At 45.8% G+C, this 23324-nt stretch overlaps 1 protein-coding gene across 1 annotated transcript in view; it reads right to left on the bottom strand.

The window, feature by feature from the left end:
* The window catches only part of POLR3A (RNA polymerase III subunit A), a 44395-nt gene that overhangs the window by 15352 nt on the left and 5719 nt on the right, over window positions 1–23324 (bottom strand). Inside the window, exons 6-19 of the mRNA XM_005699247.3 lie at window positions 17960–18199; window positions 17683–17845; window positions 17369–17505; window positions 15838–15941; window positions 14889–15030; window positions 12798–12938; window positions 11747–11816; window positions 11255–11382; window positions 10948–11086; window positions 8929–9093; window positions 5773–5945; window positions 3446–3557; window positions 2286–2404; window positions 554–691 (exon numbers count right to left, since the gene is read on the bottom strand). Coding sequence (XP_005699304.2) covers window positions 554–691; window positions 2286–2404; window positions 3446–3557; window positions 5773–5945; window positions 8929–9093; window positions 10948–11086; window positions 11255–11382; window positions 11747–11816; window positions 12798–12938; window positions 14889–15030; window positions 15838–15941; window positions 17369–17505; window positions 17683–17845; window positions 17960–18199 — 1971 coding nt within the window. The remainder of the gene's footprint in view (window positions 1–553; window positions 692–2285; window positions 2405–3445; window positions 3558–5772; window positions 5946–8928; window positions 9094–10947; window positions 11087–11254; window positions 11383–11746; window positions 11817–12797; window positions 12939–14888; window positions 15031–15837; window positions 15942–17368; window positions 17506–17682; window positions 17846–17959; window positions 18200–23324) is intronic.

Here is a 23324-nt window from a genome sequence, read left to right as displayed (position 1 = left end):
GAAACACAGGCATAAAAAGCATGTAGCTCAGCCCTATCCCCGAAGACTACTCTCTTACAGCTGTACACACAATGGAGAACGAGTCAGCCCTCCAAGTGCCCACGCCCTCCTGCGGGCAGTGGAACAGGTTCTCTGAGTCCCTTAGAGTGACATTAATGACAGATTCCATAGACCGCTGCACAGTGAGCACAGGCCTCTCAGTGTGGAATCGGGAGGTGGGTACTGTCAGCCTATCTCCGTGTGCTAGCAAGTAGTGGCTCAGTGAGATGGCGTGCCGGGGGACTTCTGGCCCATGTTCTCCTCCAGCGGGGCTTTGGTACACGTGCTTCCAGCCTGGTTTGCACCATTCGAAGGAGACACTGATTCTGAACTTTTTTAATATCTTACTTTTTTGTGTTGTTTATTTTTAGGGCATCTACATCTCTCAGTTATTCCTTTTAAATGCCAAGACTTAATAAATCAGAAGTCAGGTAGAAAAGAAGCAAACACTCAGCAGTCAAGATCCGCAGACCTGTCCGGCTCCACTGCTAATGGGCTACATTTCTCAGGTTACCTGCATATATCCTGTTTCAGCTGTCTTCACGGCTGTGTCGACCAGACCTTCCCGGCCAGCCATCGTGTGGAAGAAAAACTCGGTTGGTGTCAAACCAGAATAAAAGCTATTAGCCACAAAGCCTTTGGCAGCTGGGAGCTAAAGAGAGGTAGGAAAAAAGAGAAAAATCTAACAAATAAAAGTTTAAGGTCCCCAATTCCAAGACCCATTCAAATCAGGAAATACCTCACCTTTAGACTATAAATACCTGGCCAATGCACTGCCATGTTTTAGGCCCTTTCCTAAAGAAGAAATAATTTAGTTCAAACCATCCTTCCCAGAGAAAAGGAGAGGGAGTCCCCAGCCAGGAGGCTCAGGACAGGGACACCGAAGCTTGGGCTGCTACTCCTAGAGCAGGCAGGCAGTCATGGATCCCAGTTTAGGGGGCACCCTGGCCTTCTCCCAGGAAACGACTATTCCCAGGATACCTGCCAGCAGGCCGGACCTGTCCACTTCCAAAACATAGCCGTGTGCTGCTACAGTTTATGGGGATTCATTTTTGGGCTGTTGAAAATATCCTAAGATTTAGATTATGATGATGATCACACAACTCTGTGAACACACGAAGGTGGTGGAATTCTACACTTTAAATGGGTGAATATTAAGATAAAGAAAAAAAAAACCTGTAAAAAACCAAAAAACCCACATATAAAAAACACCCTATGAAATGCCCAATGGCCTTTGATCTGGACAGGTTCGTGTTCCTTGGAGAACAACTCAGATGAATAGGCTAAAATCCTTTTGCCCCATTTCACTTAAGGGGCAACTGGCATACTCAAAAGCACTTCTAGGCAAGTACCATCCTCCCCAAAGTCTGGCACTAGATGTCCTTGGCATTTCTTCTAAATTGGTCAGGCTTTGACTCCGACCCATAGAAGCACAGTCAGGTACCACTCCAGTGACTTGCTGGCTGCCTGACCTCTAGTAAATTCTGATCTTGGGCAGGGAGCCCAGGTTGTTCCTGGGGCCACCTGATACAGACAGTGTCTGTCAATTTCAGTACAGCAGGCTCCTCTCCCCAGGAGGGGCTGGCCATAAGTCCTACAGCTCCTCAGGCCAGGAGCAGCTGGGGCATCTGTGTTTTAGTGTGAATAACAGTTGACTCCATCCAGAATTACTAAGTGACCAAATCAGCTCTAAGTTCCTCAACTGTTCATTTAATAGCTATCTACCCCAGAATCTCAGAAAACCCCAATACAGGCCTGTCTGTCTCACTCTGCTGACAGTAGTGCCCAGACCACGAGGGCCAACAGAACTCGGAAGTCATTTACAGGCAGTTTAGGAATTCCAGAGAGAGCCTGGAATTTCCTGGTTGTTTCACTGTGGTTCACATGTTCACTGTTTAAAGATCTTTATACTTTTACGTAAAATAAGTATACAGGTTGAATGCACACAAATGGTAACAACACATTCAGATTACTTAGGATAAAGTTGGGTAGGAAACTGACATCCTCCCCCTTAAAAGGGAAAGGGCACAAAAGGGCACTGGCCCAAGTCTTACAGCTCCGGGTTTCATGAGGCTCCTTCCACAGGACTCAATCAAGTTTGGGCTGCAGAGGGAATAACCCTGAGTGGTCCTCACCCTCTATACCAGCTTCAGGAGTCACCTAATTTGCAGCCCCAGAGCTTCAGTCATTCTTTTGTGCTGCTGAAGCTTGTCCTTCAAAGTTGTATTTGATCCACTCCTGCTTACCTTTGAGTGTTTTTCAAAGTGAGGCAGGGACCTGTTTTCAAAGCCATCTGGCACTCGAGAGCCACTGATAGCTTGCTGTCCCACACAGGCAATCATCTGTGATATGTTAATGAAGGAACCTGGGGAAGCAGGTCAGAAATGGAACATTCATTTACCAAAATCACAGTAACTGAAGTACAAGCAGATCTGTTGGTACGACAGGAATACAACACGGCACAGCCCCCATCCTCAACAAGTTCATACTCCAGGGACAGTAAAGGACAGAACCGGGACAGCAAGGACAGAACCAGAACAGCAAGGACAGAACCAGAACAGCAAGGACAGAGCTGTCAGTAACACAAGGAAGGCCAGGCAGGGCTGGAGCTCAGGGGCGGATGAGCACTCTGGAGCTGGAGGAGAGACTTCCAGGGGAGTATTCGAGAAGGCAGCATTAACCAGCTGGACTCTTGGAGAAGATTATGACTTCCACATAGAGGACACGGGGGAGGAGTTCCAAAGTGGGTCAGAGAGCAGGAAGCAGAGACACAGGACAGGAGTGTGGGGTATGCACCAGGGGCAGGGAGGAGACTATGGGGTGAAGGACAGCAAGGCTAAAGAGACTGGACTTTATTCTGTCGAAAATTTGTTAAAACAGGAAGTTTGCAAAGCTCGGGGTTCTGAATTTGAGTGCAGTATCATGAAACCTAACACTTTCAGGTCCTGGCTAACTATAAAATTTAAGTGTATTTAATTATCATCTAACATAATCCCTGGCTCTTCTTTCTTTCTTCAAAAAAAATGAGACCAAGTTTACTCAAAGCACCCTCAAACTCAGAAATCCACACACATGATAAACAAGTTTCTCCAAAGGAGTTAGACTTTTTAAAAATGCCAAGAACCATCTCCTTCTCTAAGCATTATTTGAAAAGATACACCCTTATAAACAAAAGGCCTGAAGCTCTTTTTTTAGGGGGGTGCTGGAGGGGGGTTGCCAGCTTGTGGGATCTTAGTTCCCTGACCAGGGATTGAACCTGGGCCTGGGCAGTGAAAGCACTGAGTCCTAACCACTGGACAAACGACCAGGGAATTCTAGGCCTGAAGATCGGATGCACATTTTCCAGAGCACACCCAGCCAGCCTGCACGGAAGGCAGAGGCAGCAGTGGCCAGAGGAGGTGCTCACCTTTGGAGCCACACAGAGCCATGGTGAGGGGGCTGTTGCTCTTATCCAGCTCCCGGAGGCAGGCACTACCTGCGTGGTCACGGATCACAGACAGCTCCTTCAGGATCAAAGCCTGGCGGGAGAGAGAGAGATGCATGGTGCCTATGTGATTACGGACGCTCAACGTGACATTTAAGAGAATGTGAGGAATTCGAGCGAGATGTCAGAATTCCAGCAGATAAAAGGTTTCAGACCTTAGAAGACCAAGATGTCCTATCTCTGCAGACTGACATTTTCAACGTGCTAAGTCACTTCAGTTGTGTCCTACTCTTACCAGCCCTATGGACTGTAGCCTGCCAGGTTCCTCTGGCCATGGGATTCTCCAGGCAAGAATACTGGAGGGGGTTGCCATGGCTTTCTCCAGGGGATCTTCCTGACCCAGGGATAGAACTCATGTCTCTTATGTCTCCTGCATTGGCAGGCAGATTCTTTACCACTAGCGCCCCCTGGGAAGTCCCACGGGTTTCATAATCAGTGTGTAAGGAAAAAATGCTGCTGCTAAGTCGCTTCAGTCGTGTCCAACTCTATGCGACCCCACTGACGGCAGCCAACCAGGCTCCCCAGTTCCTGGGATTCTCCAGGAAAGAACACTGGAGTGGGTTGCCATTTCCTTTGCCAATGAGTGAAAGTGAAAAGTGAAAGGGAAATTGCTCAGTCGTGTCTGACTCTTAGCGACCCCATGAACTGCAGCCCACCAAGCTCCTCTGTCCGTGGGATTTTCCAGGCAAGAGTACTGGAGTGGGGTGCCATTGCCTTCTCCGTGTAAGGAAAAAATGGTTATTAACAAAACCTCAGAAAAACATTTAAATGGCAAATGAGGTAGAATATACGCAGCTTTGTGTATATACCCTACATAGCGGGGTCTCTGTATGTATATTATATATATTACTGTATATACCTATGCTTGTGTATACTGTATACACATGTATAACATTTTGTACCTTATATGACATTATGTAATACATACTAAAAGAGGGTGGCATGTACTGTTTCTAAAATTTGTCTCTGCCAAGCACACACTTGAATTCCCACCACCTGGGCATGTGATTAGGGGACTCAGTAGAAATACTCTAGTCCATGGGCTCATCTAGATTGCCATCCCTCAACCCACAACCTATGATGCTCAGTCAGCTGGGAATCACGCTTCCACTAAAGAGGGGTGCAGCTGAGGCCTCAAGTGATCGTCTAGGTGAGAAACACTCGATTTCTCTCTCTTTCTGTTTTTCTTCAAGACTTACATTAAGAATGAGCTAACTGTGAATGCCTCACACAACTCTGCTTTCTTTTTGCTTTAAAAAGTTCATCAGAAAATTTCTTATTGGGTTTTCCCTGGTGGCTCAGTAGTAAAGCATCTGCCTGCCAATGCAGAAAGACACGGGTTTGGTCCCTGGTCTGGGAAGATCCCACATGCCTGGGAACAACTAAGCCCGTGTCCCCCACTATTGGGCCCGTGCTCTCGAGCCCAGGAGCCACAACTCCTGAGTCCACGTGCTACAGTTACTGAAGCCCGCGTGCCCTGGAGCCCTGTGCTCTGCGACGAGAAGCCACTGCAGTGAGAAGCTCGTGCACCACAGTGAAGAGCAGCCCTTGCTCACTGCAACTAGAGAAAGCCCACACGCAACCACCAAGGACCAGCGCAGCCAAGAGATACACAAATAAAATTAGAACAAATTTTTTTTATTGTTCAAAAATCCTTTCTTCCTTGCTTAGTTGAGTTGAAGCCCTGAGCGCCAGGCTACTGGGAGGCAGAAGAGAGTCAAACAGGGCCCTGGTGCAGTCAGACTGCTAAGGCAGGCTGCTTTAGGGAAAACGCGGGACTCTCAGGCGGTTCTGACTCTGACCCCTGCAGATCCAGCTCTCAGCTAACTTAGCTCCAGACTGGAACGTGACTGGACTGTGCAACAGACTGGACTGTGACTCTCAAACGCGACTTAACCACGTCTCTTTCAAAGACCATCCTTTCACAGCTGTGGTGTCAGTCTGGTCACAGGATGCTGGTAATAGGGCAAAAGCATTGAAGTACTAGCGACAGAAGGGGCCCAAGTGTGACGACGGAACAAGAGCAGCCCCATGTGGCCAAATGGACAGATAGCTGTTCACCGCCTGGAACACGAAAGCTGGAAGGGATGAACAGATTTGATGGAGGCCCCCCATCATTAGAACACACACGAGCTGCGCAGTTCAGAGACGGGCTGAAGCCACTGCCTTTCCTCTCCACTCACCTGTCGCTTCTCTTCAGGGCCTACAGTGCCACTGGCTGCTAACCTGACCCAGAGAGCCAGACTCACCTCCAGAGTCTCCTCGGCGGTGCAGCCGGGCTGCTGCTGCAGCTTGCCTGTGTTCAGGGCTTCGATGTACTCATCGCATTTTTTGTAGCCAGCGTTCAGTAACTCATGCTTGGCCTTCAGCAGCCCTTGGCCAGGTGTGACGTCACCAATCCCGATTGAGAATCCACGGTTAGCTGCAGAAGGGTTGGCAGGGAGAGCCGGAAGAGAGAACCATTGATGTTAGTCAACCTGTTATGCAGAAACAAGTTTATACCTTCAGAGAACTTGCTGCAGGCCAGTTAAACAAAAACTTACTGTACCAGTCCCTGGGTTGTTACACAAAGATGACCAAGACTCACTAACTCCTCTCAGAGAGCTCACAACCTGGTATGGGGCACAGGGATGTCCCAACTATGTTATAAAGCAGACAGCCACTGAACAGGAAACAGAGACTGAGAGAGCCAGTTGTAGGAAGTGGGCTACCGGACGGATGGCACTCAGCATCCCAGACACCTCTCTGCTCCAATTCTTTTTCAGAAATCATTCCAAAATAGAGGAAAAGAAGCAAATGTGAACTCTACCTTTGATGGAACTATATACCATCAATAATCCTAACCCTAACACCTGTAGCAAGTGGGCAGGTGAGGAGCAACTGGATTAACAGGGTGGGGAAGGGGATGCTGGTAAGTGGCAGTGGAATGGAGGGACACCGAGTCTGAAAGTCTCAGAAACAAATCTTCATTTTCTGCTGGAGGTAATGTACAAGCTGCAAATGGAGAAAGCCGGGTGGAAAGTTTGTATAGGTACACCTTTTTTTACTGTGCTTCACAGATAGTGTATTTTTTTAAAATCAGAAGGTTTGTGGCAACCTTCTATTTGAACAAGTCTAAAAGCACAATTTTTCCAATGGTATTTGCTCACTTTGTGTCTCTATATTGAATTTCAGTAATTCTCACAATATTTTAAACACTTTCATTATTATATTTTTATGATGCTCTGGGCTGTTGTTATTATGATTCACTGAAGGCTCAAACGATTAGCATTTTTCAGCAATAAAGTCTTTTTTTTATTAAGGTGTGTACATGTAAGACACTAAGATCATTGCATCTGATCCCATCACTTCATGGCAAATAGATGGGGAAAAGTGAAAACAGTGACAGATTTTATTTTCTTGGATCCAAAATCACTGTGGATGGCGACTGTAGCCATGAAATTAAGACACCTGCTCCTTGCAAGAAAAGCTATGACAAACCTAGACAACATATTAAAAAGCAAAGACATCACTTTGCTGACAAATGTCTGTATAATCAAAATGATGGATTTTCTAGTAGTCATGTATGGATGTGAGTGTTGGATCATAAAGAAGGCTGAGCACTGTAGAACTGATGCCTTCAAACTGGTGTTGGAGAAGACTCTTCAGAGTCCGGTGGACTGCAAGGAGATCAAACGAGTCAGGCCTAAGGGAAATCAATCCTGACCATTCACTGGAAGGATTGATACTAAAGCTGAAGCTCCAATACTTTGGTCACCTGATATGAAGAGCCGACTCATTGGAAGAGACCCTGATGTTGGGAAAAACTGAAGGCAAAAGAAGAAGAGGGTGGCAGAGGATGAGATAGTTAGTATCACCGATTCAATAGACAAGAATCTGAGTAAACTCTGGGAAACACAGGGAAGCCTGGCGTGCCACAGTCCACGAGTCACAAAGAGCCAGACACAGCTTAGCGGCTGAACAACAACATGTTAACACACAATTCTATTGCACACTTAATAAGACTATAGTGCAAACAAGTTTTTATGCACTGGGAAGCCAACACATTCATCAGTTGCTTGATTATCTGTTATATATGCTTCATCACGGTGGTCTAAAACCAAACCTGCAATGTCTCTGAGGTCTGTCTACAAAAAAAGAGGCCTGAAGCCCTTGCCCCTATGGGAAACAGAGTGCTGTACAAGAGCTATTTGAGCATCAAGAATGGGAAGTCTTAAAAAGAGAAGAAAGAAAAGAAGGAAACAGAGAGAAAAGAACTATGGCTGGAAATTAAATATATGATACTGAAAAATTGAAAAAAAAAAAAAACAAAAAAAACAAAAACAACAACAACAACAAAAAAGAAACAGAGACTGTTAAGAAGAAAACTGAATCCAGAAACAAATACATGGACAACAGGGAAAAAGAGGAAATTAGAGAATCACTCCAAGAACCCTACCAGACGATTAACAGAAATTCCAAAAAGCAAGAACAGAGAAAGTAAAAGAGAGGCTATGATCAGAAAAAGTACAAGAAAATTTCCAGAACCGAAGGACACGTGTTGCAGACAGAGAGAGCCTGCAGAGCGCTCAGCACAATGAACGATAAACATTCCAAGGCTGCATCACTGTGAACTTCCAGAACGCCAGAAACAAAGACGATTCTCAAAGCTTCCAGAATAAAAAGACAATTCAGGATAAACAAGGTCCTAAAGTACAGCTCAGGGACTTATATTCAATATCCTGTAAAAAAACCACAATGGAAAAGAATATTTTAAAAAAAGAATGCATACATGTATATAACTAGGTAAACTAAACTGGATTACCCAAAAACTGGATACTGCAATTAAAAAAAAGACAATTCAAATATAAAAAGTTGGGAATAAGAAGGGAAATACATTTTACAGCAACCCTGAAAGAACAAAGTAGAGTAATATCTTCAAAATTCTCAGGGAAATAATATTCAGTATAGAATTCTACACTCAGCCAAAGAGTCAAGTACAAGAGTAGACTAAAGATATTCTGGGGCATGCAAAGAAAATCTCCTGGCCTAGTGTACAAGGACAGTAGGGAATTACTGAGTCAGCTGGTAGGGCTGAACTGTGGAAGAACCAGAGGGTGACAGTTCTGCACAGCCTACCTTGGAAGCAGCCCATGAAGGCCCTTTATGTAACAACCCATGTATGCCATGGGCATTAGGGAGCTACTGTAGCTTTTGAGAAGAGAACTGAAAAGCAAATTCGAATCTGCAGTCACTCTTGTCAGCATCAGGTTGATTTCATTAAGAAAAGCATAAATGGTTTAGCCTGGAACAAGTATCCTTTTCTTTGCATTTCTATGTGTTTGGGGAAGAGGGATGAAATAGAAAAGAACCCCCTAAAACATCAATAACCTACAGCAATAAAACAAGGACGCTAAGACACTCACACAAGTAGACAGGAGCCAGCCTGGCAAGCCGTGACATCGCATCGGCAGCTTCATTCTGCCCCCAGTCTCGAAGCAAAATGTAAAAAATGTTGTTCTTGGATCCTGATCCCAGCGTTCCTTTGTCCATGCTGCCACTCATCAGCTCGCTGTTCTGGATTGTGACGTCTGGAAGGAAAAGATTATGGACTCACACAATTGATTATCTGTTACTTTGTTTCATTCCAAAATGAACTTAAGGCAGTCGAGAAAATTTGCTTTTTTTTTAAGGTTGCTGCTACTGCTAAGTCACTTGAGTCGTGTCCGACTCTGTGCGACCCCATAGACGGCAGCCCACCAGGCTCCCCCCGTCCCTGGGATTCTCCAGGCAAGAACACTGGAGTGTTTTTTTTTTAAGGTTAGAGCAGAGCAAAATAGAAATGCTCTCTAAAAAATTTCTTTTTGATGGGGGAAAAGGAGAAATCTAGGAACTTTTGAAAAGCAGGAAAGATCTAGTTCGTTACCCTATAGTCCTGACTCTGAAAGGTATTAGTTGACTCTCATCATCTTTATCTGTGATCTGTGGATGACAGTATCAAGCTCTTGCCATCTTTATGTCATGGCGACGTTTTGAGCACCAATTCAATCATGTACAACAAAGTGTTGTTTATAAAGCACTTTGTTATTCACTAAGACATTGAAAACTAGCAGTGGCACCATTGTGAAAAGCCTCAACAACAAAATGAAATTTGTATCTAGAAACAAAAACACAATATAAAACAAGAACCCAAAATACAGTAAAGACCAGGGAGTACATTTATGAAAGAATGGTTGTAAACCTGGGGTGGGGGGTGAAGAAAAAAAATCAGTGCTCTTCAAAATATTTATTCATCATGAGACAGCAAAGAATCCTTGACCTTCAGAGAGTCTTTGCGGTTCAGTCATCAGTATAGAGGCCTGCAGATCCACCTCTCATCACAAAGCCTTGCTAGCAAAGGCCGTTTTAAATCAGTGTTACTCAAAGCAGTCTGCTGGGGAACCGTCTGTTAGCAGCCTGAGACCCAGAAAGTAAATGCTGCCTGAATGGCATAGGTCTGGGGAACACACTCTTGGGCTCATCAGTCTAGGGGACTCAGAGACTCATATTTAAATGTTCTCACTGTTACACCTGGGGCTTCCCAGGTGGCGTTAGTGGTAAAGAGCTTGCCTGCCAATGCAGGCGGCTAGAGCCACAGGTTCGGTCCCTGGGTCAGGAAGACTCCTTGGAGAAGGAAATGTATTCTTGCCAGGAGAATCCCATGGACAGGGGAGCCTGATGGGCTATAGTCCACAGGGTCACAAAGTCAGACATGACTGAATGACTTAGCACAACACAGCACTCTTACACCTGATCTACATGTGACCAAAACACCCACTGACCAGGTGAGGCAGGTAAAAACATTAGCCTTTTCAGTATACTTTATAGCCATGGATGTGTGCTCCGTCGCTCACGTGTGTTCGACTCCAGGCGACCCAATGAACCAAGCCCACCAGGCTCCTCTGGCCATGGGATTTTCCAGGCAAGAATACTGAGTGGGTTGCCATTTCTTCCTCCTGGAGATCTTTCTGACCCAGAAATTCAACCTGTTTCCTGTGTCTCCTGAATTGGCAAGCAGATTCTTTACTACTGAGCCACTTGGGAAACCCACTTACTTATACTTTTAGTCATACTTTTAGACAATGAACACATTTTGGGACATAAAATAATAAATAATAAGCCTTAAGTAATGAGACCCTTGTATAGCAAAACACACACACACACAAACCAGTAACAGAAAAAGAAAAGAATTTGCATTAATTGGTAGAAACAAGTCACCTGAGAAAACATGTGGAGAACACTCTAACTGCTGGGCTGGTCATGTCTCCACATGACCTCTACCTTTAGGAGAAACACCAGCTGCATTTCCCTGAAGAACAAGCTTCCTGCCTAAGGCCTTAGAGAAACATGGGAGTTACTGGCAAAGTGAAGGGAGCTGCTGGCCCCAACCTGCCGCTCTCACTCACAGGAGTCATTGACGCAGAGGTCCTCTCCTCTGCCACAGTACTGCTTGCCCTTGGTTCGGAGGTTGGCCCTCACTGGATTGTCATCGCTGGGTCTGAGGATGACACTGAAGATCTGCTTTCCCGTCCACAGGGTGACAGGCTGGAGGAGGAGAGAAGCCAGAGCATCAGGCGGCCCAGCCTGGTCTCACCTGCCCTTCCCACCAATGAGGCAAGATGGTACAGCGGTCACAAGCCTACTCGGGGCCAGCGGGTGTACACCAGACCACCGGTGCATCCACACAGACACAGCCACAGCTCCTGCACAAACCTTTAGTATTGTAGGGGGTGGGAGACGAACTTTAATTTTCTCATCCTTGCCCACCAGTATTGAAGCGATGATCTGACAAGCTTTGGCTCGGTCAAAGAAAGTGTCCTTAAGAGTGAGGAGATAGGCACCTGAGGATGTTAAGAAAGAACACAAAACGAAGGAAAGGAATGAAATTGTGAGAAAAATCACGAGGTTTCAACTTTAAAAATACAGATGGACTATCACTAAAAGAGTGAGGTAAAACACAGCTGCTTCTTGGTTTTCTCTTCCAACGAGAATCCATGCTCCACAAGGAAAGGGACTTTGTTTTACTTGTTGCCATGTCCCAAGCACTTAGAAAAGTAAAAAATATCTCGTGTGTGGTTCATTAACTTAATCCCACTCAGTAAACAAACAACAGAATCACACAGCTTTTCAAGTGGTCATGTGAACATGTGAAAGAGAATCCTCATGTTCCAAAGTCTCTTTTCAAGTAAATTCCACAAAACCCACCTGTCAGAAAATCCTGAATAGCAGCAATTAGCGGTTCTCCATTTCTTGGTGTAACAAGGTTTGCTTTAGTCTGCAGGAAAAAGGAACACAGTGAGTTAGCCATGCCTGGATGCATGATGCGGCCCCAAGATTCTTCACCGCAAACACTCTTAATGGTTATGGATAAATGCAGAGCAGCAGGAAGGCGAGGCTGTGAACTGGAAGCTGGGGTTCTTAACTGCAGCTTTGTCACTAACATCTAGCGCCTTCATCCGTCAAAGGGAGAGGAAAAAAAAACCAGCAAGACTGACCTCAGAGGTCCCTATGTTTAAATACTGTGTGGAGCTGTTCTGCATTCTTATAAAGAACTCTTTGGGCAAAAGATGTTAGTGTAATTATAATGCTTTCCTCCAAAGAAAATTTCCTTCTATGAATGATGAGTAGCACAGTGTTATCTTTGAAGTCTATCAATTCCACACTAGTTACAATAATGGCAGGATGGTCAAGTTTCTCTTGGTTGAGACACTAAGTTCGAACAACAGCATTTATTAATCATCAAAATGTAATGAGTGCCTACACTGGCAAAAACAGGCGCTGGTTGTTCACTGCATAAGCACTCAATTTAAAGAAGGTTCTGTACATCAAGGTGCATTTGCTCGGGAACTCCCTAGTGGTCCAGTGGTTAGCACTCTGTGCTTTCACTGCTGAGGGTGTGGGTTCAATCCCTGGTCGGGGAACTAAGATCCTGTAAGCAGCTGCTTGGCACAGCCAAAAGGGGGAAAAAAAAGGTGCATCTGCTCGAATCCTTTATCTGAAGTATAATGGACCATGATATCCAACAGTCAAGCTTCTGACACACCCGTCTTAGCTTTTCATAACTAGTGCTCATGTGTATATATTCTCCTAGGAACCGACATTACAGGTCAGCAGATACCCAGTCCATTCAACTCCCCACCTATGAGAGAAAATAACTCCCTTATATACCATGGGGTGCTTTCAAACAAGACTTGTTTCCCTTCTCCTCCTTTTAAGGAGCTTTTTCTCAGGAGCTGGGCTGCACCACCCTACTTACCCCCATGAGAACAAGGGCTTCTGCTTTAGCTTCTTCTGTTTGAGGAAGATGAAGGTTCATTTCATCTCCATCAAAATCCGCATTGTAGGGTGTACAGACACACTCATTAAATCTGAAAGTCCGGTGGGGCTTGACCCTGGCCTGTGGAATACAAAACAAAGCAAATCAGGAAAAGGACATAAGTCATTTATTCAAAAGCTTCTGAGTCGCATTATTTTTAAAAAAAGGCTTCCTGCAGAACTGGACACTTTACATTAAGGAAGAAAATTCCTAGTATGTTCTGGTATGGATGAGGTCATTAGTTCAGTTCAGTTCAGTTGCTCAGTTGTGTCCGACTCTTTGCAACCCCATGGACTATAGCATGTCAGGCTTCCCTGTCCATCACCAACTCCTAGAGCTTGCTCAAACTCATGTCCATTGAATCAGTGATAGCATCCAACCATCTCATCCTCTTCTGCCTTTAATCTTTCCCAGCATCAGGGTCTTTTCCAATGAGTTAGTTCTTCGCATCAGGTAGCCAAAGTATTGCATCAGTTCCTCCAATAAATATTCAGGACTGATTTCTTTTAGGATTGACTGGTTTGACCTCTTTGCAGTCCCAGGGATTATCAAGAGTCTTTGATAAGGAACTTTGCAAGGAAGGCACCACGCCGAGGCATCTGACTCCCTCACCTTCTTCACATGGCTAAGACAGCCAGCCAGCCAGCCAGCGTATACCTCCTGAAATACGGCAAGAGGAAGTAGCCAGCACTACCTATGAGTTATCATTGCCAAAGAAGTTCTATTTGAGTCTGATTATGCTGTGAGAGTTTATTTTTAGTGTACAGGAAAACAATGAAGCATGAAGGAACCCTTACTGCCACACAGAGGCAGACAAATAACGAATGTGCAGCGTCCTTTAGGACTAATGACCTGTTTTTTCAAACATGACACGGAAATTAAGAGGAGGAGGGAGGACAACACTAGATTAATAGGGGCTTAAGACAGGGATCAATTAAATGTGTAGATTTTAGATCTCACTTTGAACAAACTAGCTGCAAAAAGATTTTTGAGACACATGGGGCAATCTGACTATGGCCGGGTACTAGACAACACCAGGGAATGACTTCATTTTGATGAGCTGTGATAATGGCAGTGTAGCTATGTGTGTTTTGCAGAAGTAGGCTGAATATACATGGAAAAAAAGACATGGCATCTGGTTTCATCAAAGGAAAAAGGGAGAGAGAAAACCAGGGTGGCAAAATCTTGAAAATTACTGAATATAAAGGATGGGAATATGTGAGTTCATCACAGTACTCTTTCTACTTTTGTACATAATTGAAAGTTTTCAAATAAAAATATTTCTATGTTAAATGGGCCAAGTTTCCAGAAAGGGAAGGCTCTTTGTTCACCTCCTAGAGCTCCATAATCATAAAATGTATCTTTGGTATTTCTGCCATTGAGCAAAAAGATTGATGTAATGTTTCCATAAACTACTGGAAAAAAAAAAAAATCAACCTAGAAAAACACTACCTTAGGAGCCTGTTTGCAAATGCTCAGGGATTTAATGGTTTTTTCATATAGGAGAATTTATGAATATTTAACAAATTGAAGTTGCATCTTGTTTCCATTTGAAATCTCCAGAAAAGGAAACTGCTGCTGTTGCAAAGTAAACTGCTCCAAAAAATATGCATTCAGGTCTTAGCTGGAGGACGACTGCAAAGGAAAATCCTGTAAGCATTTTCGTTTCGTAGTGAATATGCTGCTTCAAATTAAGTCAATTTTGTGCCATGTCTATTTTGCATAATTTTGTGCACACAGATATGCATCTACGTTGTTTGCAAGTGAAATCACAGTAATCACTTTCATACTAATTTCCAATTAGTTCCCGTTTCACTGTTGTGTGAACAGTATGTTATAAATATTAAAAACATTGAAGGGAAGCTTGAAATTGAAGAGTTTCACTCAAACTAAAACGGAAGAGAAAAGGAGAACCAAAAGTTGTAAAAATTTGAGACTGCTGGCAATTTAAATTTTAGATGTCTGGAGTTTCAGCCTGGCACACACAGCAAAGTCCCGCCCAGCAGATATGAGCGCCTGTCCCCTGCTCACCAGGTGTGCCATGATGCTCAATTTGTGCAGTGAGGGCTGCCGGTTGAATAGGACCACGTCTCCATCAATGAGGTGCCTCTCCACAATGTCCCCGAACTTGAGCTCCTGGGCCATCTTTTCTCTGTTTCCGTATTTCAGAAACCTTTACATACAATAATGGACATAACCTGTGAGAACAAAGTTTCCTCAGCAAGTTTCTCCCTCTTCATAGCAAGATCTGGTCTCTAAAACGACCATGTTTCACTGAATTTAAGGTGCCTCCCTCCACTGTCGATTAAACTACCGTAACAACAACAAAATTGTTTTTGTAACTTTATTTTTTGGCCATGCCAAGTGGCCTGTGGGATCCTAGTTCCCCAAACAGGAATTAAACCCCGGCCCCCGGGAGTGAAAGGGCCAAGCCCTAAGCAATGGACCACCAGGGAAGTCCGTAAACTATAACAAATTGATTGTATGATACCTCTTAATTTTAGAAATGTCCAACTATGATAAAAGTATGTCTCAGAGTCACAGAAACCAAGTAATAAACTAGCTTCTCGCACAGGGCCCTGGTGATGTTTGAATTTCACGAGACGAAAAGCACTGGTGATCAGCTCATGTCACTGCGAAAAGCCAGAACCGGCAAGATGTGCTCCTCCGGGGTCATGAGTGCACTGAGGCAACCCCGGAGCATCCAGGTGACCCAGAAAATGATCTGCTTTCACATCCCAATGCGTTATGTCTACCTAAACATTAAATGCTATAGAATAAATGAACACTGTGCACACATTCAAAGAACCAGCAGAGGAAACAAAATGTACATCGGCTAACTGCAATTGAAACAGGTGTTTTCCACATGTTAAAATATCACGATAATCGTACTTTGGACTGCCTTCTGTGGCTGAGTATGGCGACAGTGAACTTGGTCACGAGGAGATAATTACATCCAACCACACGGGGAAAGCATTACCTTTTCATCTGTGTGTGTCTCTGCTGAATGAAATTGGCTCCTGGGTGAACTTCAGGGCCATTTCGAACCAGTTTCCTCAAAAAGTTGATGTTTGCTTTGTTCACCTGGAGGACCACAACATAAAACAGAATGAGGCACTGTTAGGTCTCGATGCGCCAGCATGCTACACTGAACTGAGTCTCAGTCTCTACTTTCTTTAAGTGATTCCAGGGGATTTTCCTGGTGGTCCGTTGCATAGGACTCTGCAACTTCCACTGCGAGGGGAATGGGTTTGATCGCTGGTCAGGGAACGAAGATCCCACATGCCACTTGTGGGGACCAGGAGAAAAAAAAGCATAACTGAACCCCCTGTGCAATTCTAGAAGAGAGGTACCTGCAGCGCGCTGCTGCCAAGGTCTTCACTGTAAGGACAACGGCTCACGTCTGAGTTTGGCCACTCACTTGCTGGGTGACAGGGCCAGGTCCGTGACTGACCTTTGGTTTCTCTACTGATAAAACGACTGGGCTGGACTGATCTGCGGGGACCTTTCAGCATATTCTGTGATCCTAAACACAGGTGGCAGCTTCACCTGCAGTGACTGACTGGGGGTTCTATGGCTGAAAAGCTGTTAACGGCAGAACAGCAGGTCCTGCACTGCTCCGCTGTGCCCTGCGGCCTCCTTGACAACAATCTTGCGGGGCACCGTCTCAGAGAAGGAACTTGAACTCATCCAAGGACACTATTTTTTTTTTTTTTTAAATTCTGACTGCACTGGGTCTCTGCTGCAGCTCTTCCTTGAGGGGTGTGCAAGGTTAGCTGCCTTGCAGCATGTAGGATCTTAGCTGCCTGACCAGGAACTGAACCTGTGTCCCCTGCATTAGAAGGCAGATTCTTAACCAATGGACCACCAGGGAAGTCCCAACCAAGGATACTTTTTATACAAGCTTTACCAGAAGCACCTAATTATGGGCTGATTATGAATTTCAAGAGCAAAGTCAAAGCCAATCAATATCTTCCTGTTATCATGCCTTTCAATATCTACACCTCAGTTAACAAAATACTATAAATACCAGCTTACACTCACGACGAGTATGAACTCAGTGTAAAGTGGTACCGCCTTTCTGGTTATATATCAACAGCTTTTTAATATTCAGAGTCTTTGAGTCAGTGATTCTAATATTTTAAAAATTCTAATGTTTAAACTCATCCCAAGAAAATCAATTGGGTGTGGATGTTTATCATTTAGATATTTAAGGCATGAGGTATGAACTAGCACAGAAAAATATCAAAGATGGAAAAAAAGGAGGCATGAATGTTTAATGTGCATCTGAGTATTTAAGTATAAAGGCAGACACAACTGTGCTGATGCTGCAGATGTTATGCATGGTGACACACGTGTGAATCAAACTGGAAAAACACACACACACACACGCCACACTGTGGGCTGGGTGGGTTACTGGGGGCTTCCCACTGTTCAGACTGTTTGGAATCTCAGAACGTAACATAAAACACTGGATTCAGACAAAATACTGAGCAACTCAATGTACTTACCTTCTCAGGAAATGTTAGAATTTTGGCCACGTGAACTGGCACAGCTACCTCATCAATTCGGAGGTTGGGGTCAGGTGAGATGACTGTTCTACCAGAAAAATCCACCCTCTTTCCTGAGAGATTGCCTCTGAATCGACCTAAATAAATAAAAATATATCGTAAGTCTCCAGGGCACAACGTGTGTTGTTTGGGAGCAATGCGATCAGAAAGGCCAAGGAAAGACTGTGATCTCCAACGAGATAAGCTGGACATACATTCCCCCAAATGAACCAAAGGCAGCAGACTGCCTCCTGCACAGGTAGGTGGACACGTACCCTGCTTTCCCTTCAGGCGCTGGACGAAGCCTCTGGTCCACTTCTTGGGAGCCATGTTGAGGGGAATGCCTGAGAGCTCGCTGTTGATGTAGAGGGCGCACTGCAGCTGCAGGAAGTCCCAGTCCTCCATGATCATCTGGGTCTTAGCTCCGGATATCCGATGCTAAGAATGAGCAGAGGCAAGCCTGGTCAATTTGACTTTCTCCATCAGACGCTTCTGTTTGCATGGATATACTCCAAAACCTGGAGTCTGGAAACGCTAACGGGAAGTGCTGACCTTTTTAATGACGTCATTTAGGAAAATGATCTCTGTCAACTTCATCGTCAGATCGTCTTCATTGGTGCCAGACTTCAAATCGCTCACGACAGAGGGTCTGATACACAAAGGGGGGACTAAGAGGCGTGTGAGAATCAAATCGGAGGGCTTTCCAGCTTCCGGATTCATCAGAAGTAGAGGGATGTCTTCAGCTGGGATTCGTTTAAATAAATTCAAAACTACTAAGGGATTCAAGTTCTCCTATGGAAAGGAGGGAAGAGCAGAGAGAGAGCTTAGCTTTTTTTCCACAGCTTAGGCAAAGGTTTACTTCATGCCCCCTTACCCAGTAGTACCCAGTCTTGGCACCAGGAACTGATTTTGTGGAAGATAACCTTTCCACGGCAGGGGGAAGGGGGAGATGGTTCAGGCAGTATCGCCAGTGAAGCGGAGCAGCAGATGAAGCTTCACTTGCCTGCCGCTCACCTCTCACGCGCCCGGTTCCTGACAGGCCTCTGACCAGTACTGGCCCATGGCCCAGGAGTTGGGGAGCCCTGCTCTAACCGCTTAACTGACCATATGTACAAGTGATGACAACGGCTTCTGATAATTTGCTAAACTGCAAGAGCCCTAAAAATGTGCGTGACTTTTATTCCAATAATTTAAGCCAATAATTCCACTTAATTTTTCCAAAGCGTATGATTTTAGAAATTAACACAAAGATTTAGCTATAAGGATATTCACTAAAGCAGATCTTAATTGTAAAAGCTGCTAACAACCTGAAAGGTTACTGGCCAGATAAAATCATGGTACATTCATATGTAGAAAACTATGAAGCCATTTAAAGAAAAAAAAAAATGAAGACACAAAAATGTGGCTTATGCCATGAAAGGTGCTCATAAAATATTGATAAACGAGATAGGTATGTTTATAATGTGATCTAATTTGGGCAAAGATGTACATATACAGAAAAGAGGAGATGGAAGAGTTTACCAAGGTGTGAACAGGGCCATCTTCAGCTGAGCTGGATTACCATTTTGCTTCTTTTTCTACATTTCACCTTTCTGTAATGAACTTTTTTTTGTATTAACTTCACATAACAGAGGCGCCACAGTGTAAAAATGCTGGTTATTAAATTTTCTTGAAAGACTGTGACTGAGACTATACGTTGTCAGCACAACTTTCCGCACAGGACTTAATGAAACGGGGAACAAAGCCAAGAAAAATGATCAGCTCCTAGAACACTACCAAAGGAAAAGTTTCTACGGTCCTGCCCTGGAGGAGATGGCAGTGTGGCTGGGCAGAAGGAAGGAATCTCACCAGAGGCTTTCAAGTCCGGGCCCCTGTCCAGAGAACAATGCATGTCCTTGGCTCCCATCTCCCAGCAATGGGCACCTCACTGCCATCAGAAACAGTCAGGGAGGAGGAAGTTTAAATCTAACAAAATTCTAGAACGGGATGAAGGCGAGACATTGCCTGTAGTACCACAGTCAGTCCTGGACAAGAACATTATGGAGCTGAAGGCTGTCCAGGAGGGCAGGAAGACTGGCAATGGTCTGGAAACCAGTTCTCAGCAAGAGTGGTAAGAACAACTGCATCCCCAGAGGCATGAGGAAGAGGCCGCTGACTTACTGTTAAACACCAGGAACCAGATGTCAGGGACTGATGGGCAGCAGAGCAGGGCCCAGATGTGCATAAGGCAGAACACCCTACCAGCCCGAGCTCTCTAGCCACGGGGCGCGGCTGCCTCAGGTGGTGGCGGGCCGGCACAGCTGGGGACTGGCACTCAGTCTGCAGGGATGACGTCATTAATGGAGACAGCTCATCTGCAGGTCTACCAGTCCCTGGATTTGTACTAAAACAGGAGCGGATACACATCAGCCCTCTGGGAGTAGAGTCCAGAGTTTCTGTCCAATTCCTAAAGGCGTCTCTGACCCACGACAGGTCAGGAACCACTGCTCTAAGGTCTCTTCCACTGCAATCATGTTGCGCCTCCTGTAAAGGCACGGGGCTCCACATCCCTGAAAATTCAATGGGCGGGTACACACGTCAGTAAGTGAAAGTCGCTCAGTCATATCTGACTCTTTGTACCCCCATGGACTGTCGCCCGCTAGGCTCCTCTGTCCATGGGATTTCCCAGGCAAGAATTCTGGAGCAGGGTGCCATTCCTTTCTCCAGGGGATCTTCTAGACCCAGGGATCAAGGCCGGGCCTCCCACGCTGCAGGCAGACTCTTTACTGTGGGGGTCACCAGGGAAGCACCATGTCAGGACATGGGCCATCCTGAGGTTAATGAGACACCTTTCTGCTGCCTGTCTTTATAAAAGGCAAACGTAACTCGATAATTCTTTGCTTACTTTGGTGACTGAGTGGCTCCCTCTGAGGAGGGGTTGCTTGGAATTAGGCAAATGGTGGACTCATGCTTTGCTCTCACCCGTGGCACAAGAAAACCCAGGACAAACTGAGAATCTTGGAGGACCCGCCACTACTCCAAGCACTGTGACTGGCATCACACAGGACCTCAGAAAAAGGGATCTTGTGAGGGCCTCAACTTAAGTGGAAGAAACTAGCAGAAATATAAGACGGAACACAAGAGGTGTATGGGGCAAAGCAAACGTACATGTGGTTGACGGACGGTGAAGACTGGGGTGGGGGTGTGTTGCAGAGAGCAGAGGAGGCTGCATGGAGGCCCAGGGATGGGGGATTCGGGAGAGAGGGAGGGCGCAGAGGCTCTCTTGAGCTGAAGGGACACACAAATAAGAAACGGAAGAAGCCTTACCTCTCCATCATTATTTCTGTTAATACAGGAACATCAGGAATAAGAAAACCACAGTAACTGGGTCACAGGCTTGAAGCATCTGCTATTTGCTAAGCATCTGATCTGGAATCCATCTTTTACTCCTCATAATGGCCCTAAAGCAGACACTCTTGTAATCCCTGTTTCATAGTTGTGGAAACTCAACTCCAGGTTGGGTCACGCGTCTAAGATCATAGAGTAAGTGAGCGGCAGTGTGCGTGTGTGCTAAGTCACTTCAGTCACGTCTGACTCTTTGTAACCTTATGGATTGTAGCCCACCAGGTTCCTCTGTCCTTGGGATTTTCCCAGCATGAATACTGGAGTGGGTTGCCATTTCTTCCTCCAGGGGATCTTCCTGATCCAGGGATCAAACATGAGTCTCCTGCATTGGCAGGCAGATTCTTTACCACTGAGCCATCTGGGACGCCCCAAAGCTCTCAGCCATCACCACCCTAAATCACATCGAGGGTGTCAGCTGGGTCACGTGGGCTGGGGTGGACAGGGAGGTGGCGCCAGTGGGGGACACAGAGAGGCAAGATGGACATGCTAGACGGGTGGCTCCTGAGTGGGAGGAGGTTACCTCCTGGGCCCAGTCACTCAGGACAGTGGGCCCCAACCTCCTGACACCAGGGACTGATTTCATGGAAGACAGCTTTCTCATGGGCCTGGGCTGAAGGGGATGGTTTGGGGATGATTCAAGCACGCTACACTCACTGTGTGCTTTACTTCTCATCTAACGCCACTGCTGATCTGGAAGGAGGTACTGCTCCCTGGCCTGGAAGTTGGGGACCTCTGACTTAAGAGACTTTTCCAAACAAGATGCCTCCTAGGCCTTAGACAATTCTACTGCAGAGGGTGCGGGAGCAGAGGAGACTTGGTCCTCTGCACGTAAGGACAGTGGCCTCAGGGGCCCAGGCGGAAGTGGGCAGGGGAAAGTGGCGACAGGCATCAGGGAGGCTGATCTGGGGGCAGCAGAGGGAACACACAGGAGCCTGCAGCTAAGGCCACACTCAGGAGAGCTGGGCAGCCCTCAGACTCACTGAACGCTTTCTGCACAGTTGTCAGCCTGGAGGGTAGAATTCCTCCACACTCACGCTGGGAGGAGGACGAGAGTCTGCTTTCTCAGCTGCACCTTCACTTCCTCTGCAGGAGCCTGAAGACATCTCCACTAGGATGCATGGCTGATGCCGTCCCCCATCACGGTACTCCATGTTTCCAGACGCCGGCACGTGGACTCTGGCTCGCCTCTGACCGCCTCCTCTCCCACCCGTTGCCACAGCGGCTGGTCATCAGTTACCTGCACACTCTGACCTCTGGCTTCACTATCACTGCCCAGGGTCACAACCTGCTTCCTTTTTACATCTCTCTCCCTAATATATAATAGTAAACTGCACAAATCTTAAAGAGATGGCTAAAGTTTTACACAAGTACACATACACCACCATTCAAATCAGGAGAAAGAACATGTGCCCCTCTCCAGAAAATGCCGATACCCCTTTCTCAGTACTAAGCCCTCGCCCCAGTTCAGTCCGGCCTGTTCTTGGACTTGACCTAAATGCAATCACATGCTTCGGACTCGCGTATAAGGCTGCCTGCTCTCAGCAGGACTCTGCGATTCAGCCAGGCTATGTGTGCCAGCATGACTCTTCACTCCAGGACAGTACTCCACCGCGTGGACCTACGACAATCTGCACACTCTCCTGCTGACAGGCATCTGGGATGCTTCTAATTCTGGCTTTTATTAATGAAGCTGCAACGAACATACTTGCACAGATATTTCTGTGGACGTATGCACTTGTCTCTCTTGGGTACATGCCCGAGAATAAGGCTGCTAACCATATGCTAAGCGTAGGTCTTACTTTGTAAGGAATTTCAGAGTGGAGGAAACATTTTACAAGGTTATCGGCACAGGAGTGCCAGCTGCATCAGATCCTTTCCAGCACTTGGTTTTCAGTTGTTTTACATTTAATTTTTCTAAGAGGGGGTGTGTTTTAATTAGTATTTCCCTGATAACTAATAATGTGGAACAACTTTTCATCTACTGATTGGCTGTTTGAACATATCCTTTTGTGAAGTGCCTATTCAAGTCTTGCTTCTGCTTTTAAAAATCAGGACTTTATATTCTAGACATGACAGTCCTTTGTCAGACATAGGAAAGGTGAGTATTTGCTCCCAGCTTGCGACCTGGTTTTTCATTTTTGTTACAGAGTCTTTTGAGCAGTCAGGCTGTTCTAAAACGTCATTATTTATGTCCCTCCCTTGCTTAAAACCTGAATGGCTTCACATTCTTCAGAGCGGGAGGACCTCGACAAAGTGCGTTCAGCTGTCTGTCTTTTCTCCAGCACAAGCCTGCGCCCCAGTGGCCTCAACGAGGATTCCCCCTCCACCACTTACTATTTTCTTGGCTGATGCAGCCTCACAGGGTTGCTGTGAGGATAAAATATGAGGCAATCCATGGAAAGAAGTTGGACCGACCCCGGAAGGTAATAGCAGTCACTAAGTGCAAGGTGCTTTTGTTAGCAAAATGCTGGGACTTTTGAGCAGAACTTGGCTTCAGAAGGAGCCCCAACACAGCCTCCTGGACGTGGCAGGC

This window comes from Capra hircus, chromosome 28 (genome assembly GCF_001704415.2).
Source record: "Capra hircus breed San Clemente chromosome 28, ASM170441v1, whole genome shotgun sequence".
Classification (NCBI taxonomy): Eukaryota; Metazoa; Chordata; class Mammalia; order Artiodactyla; family Bovidae; genus Capra; species Capra hircus.
This window is presented reverse-complemented; position numbering and strand designations above follow the sequence as displayed.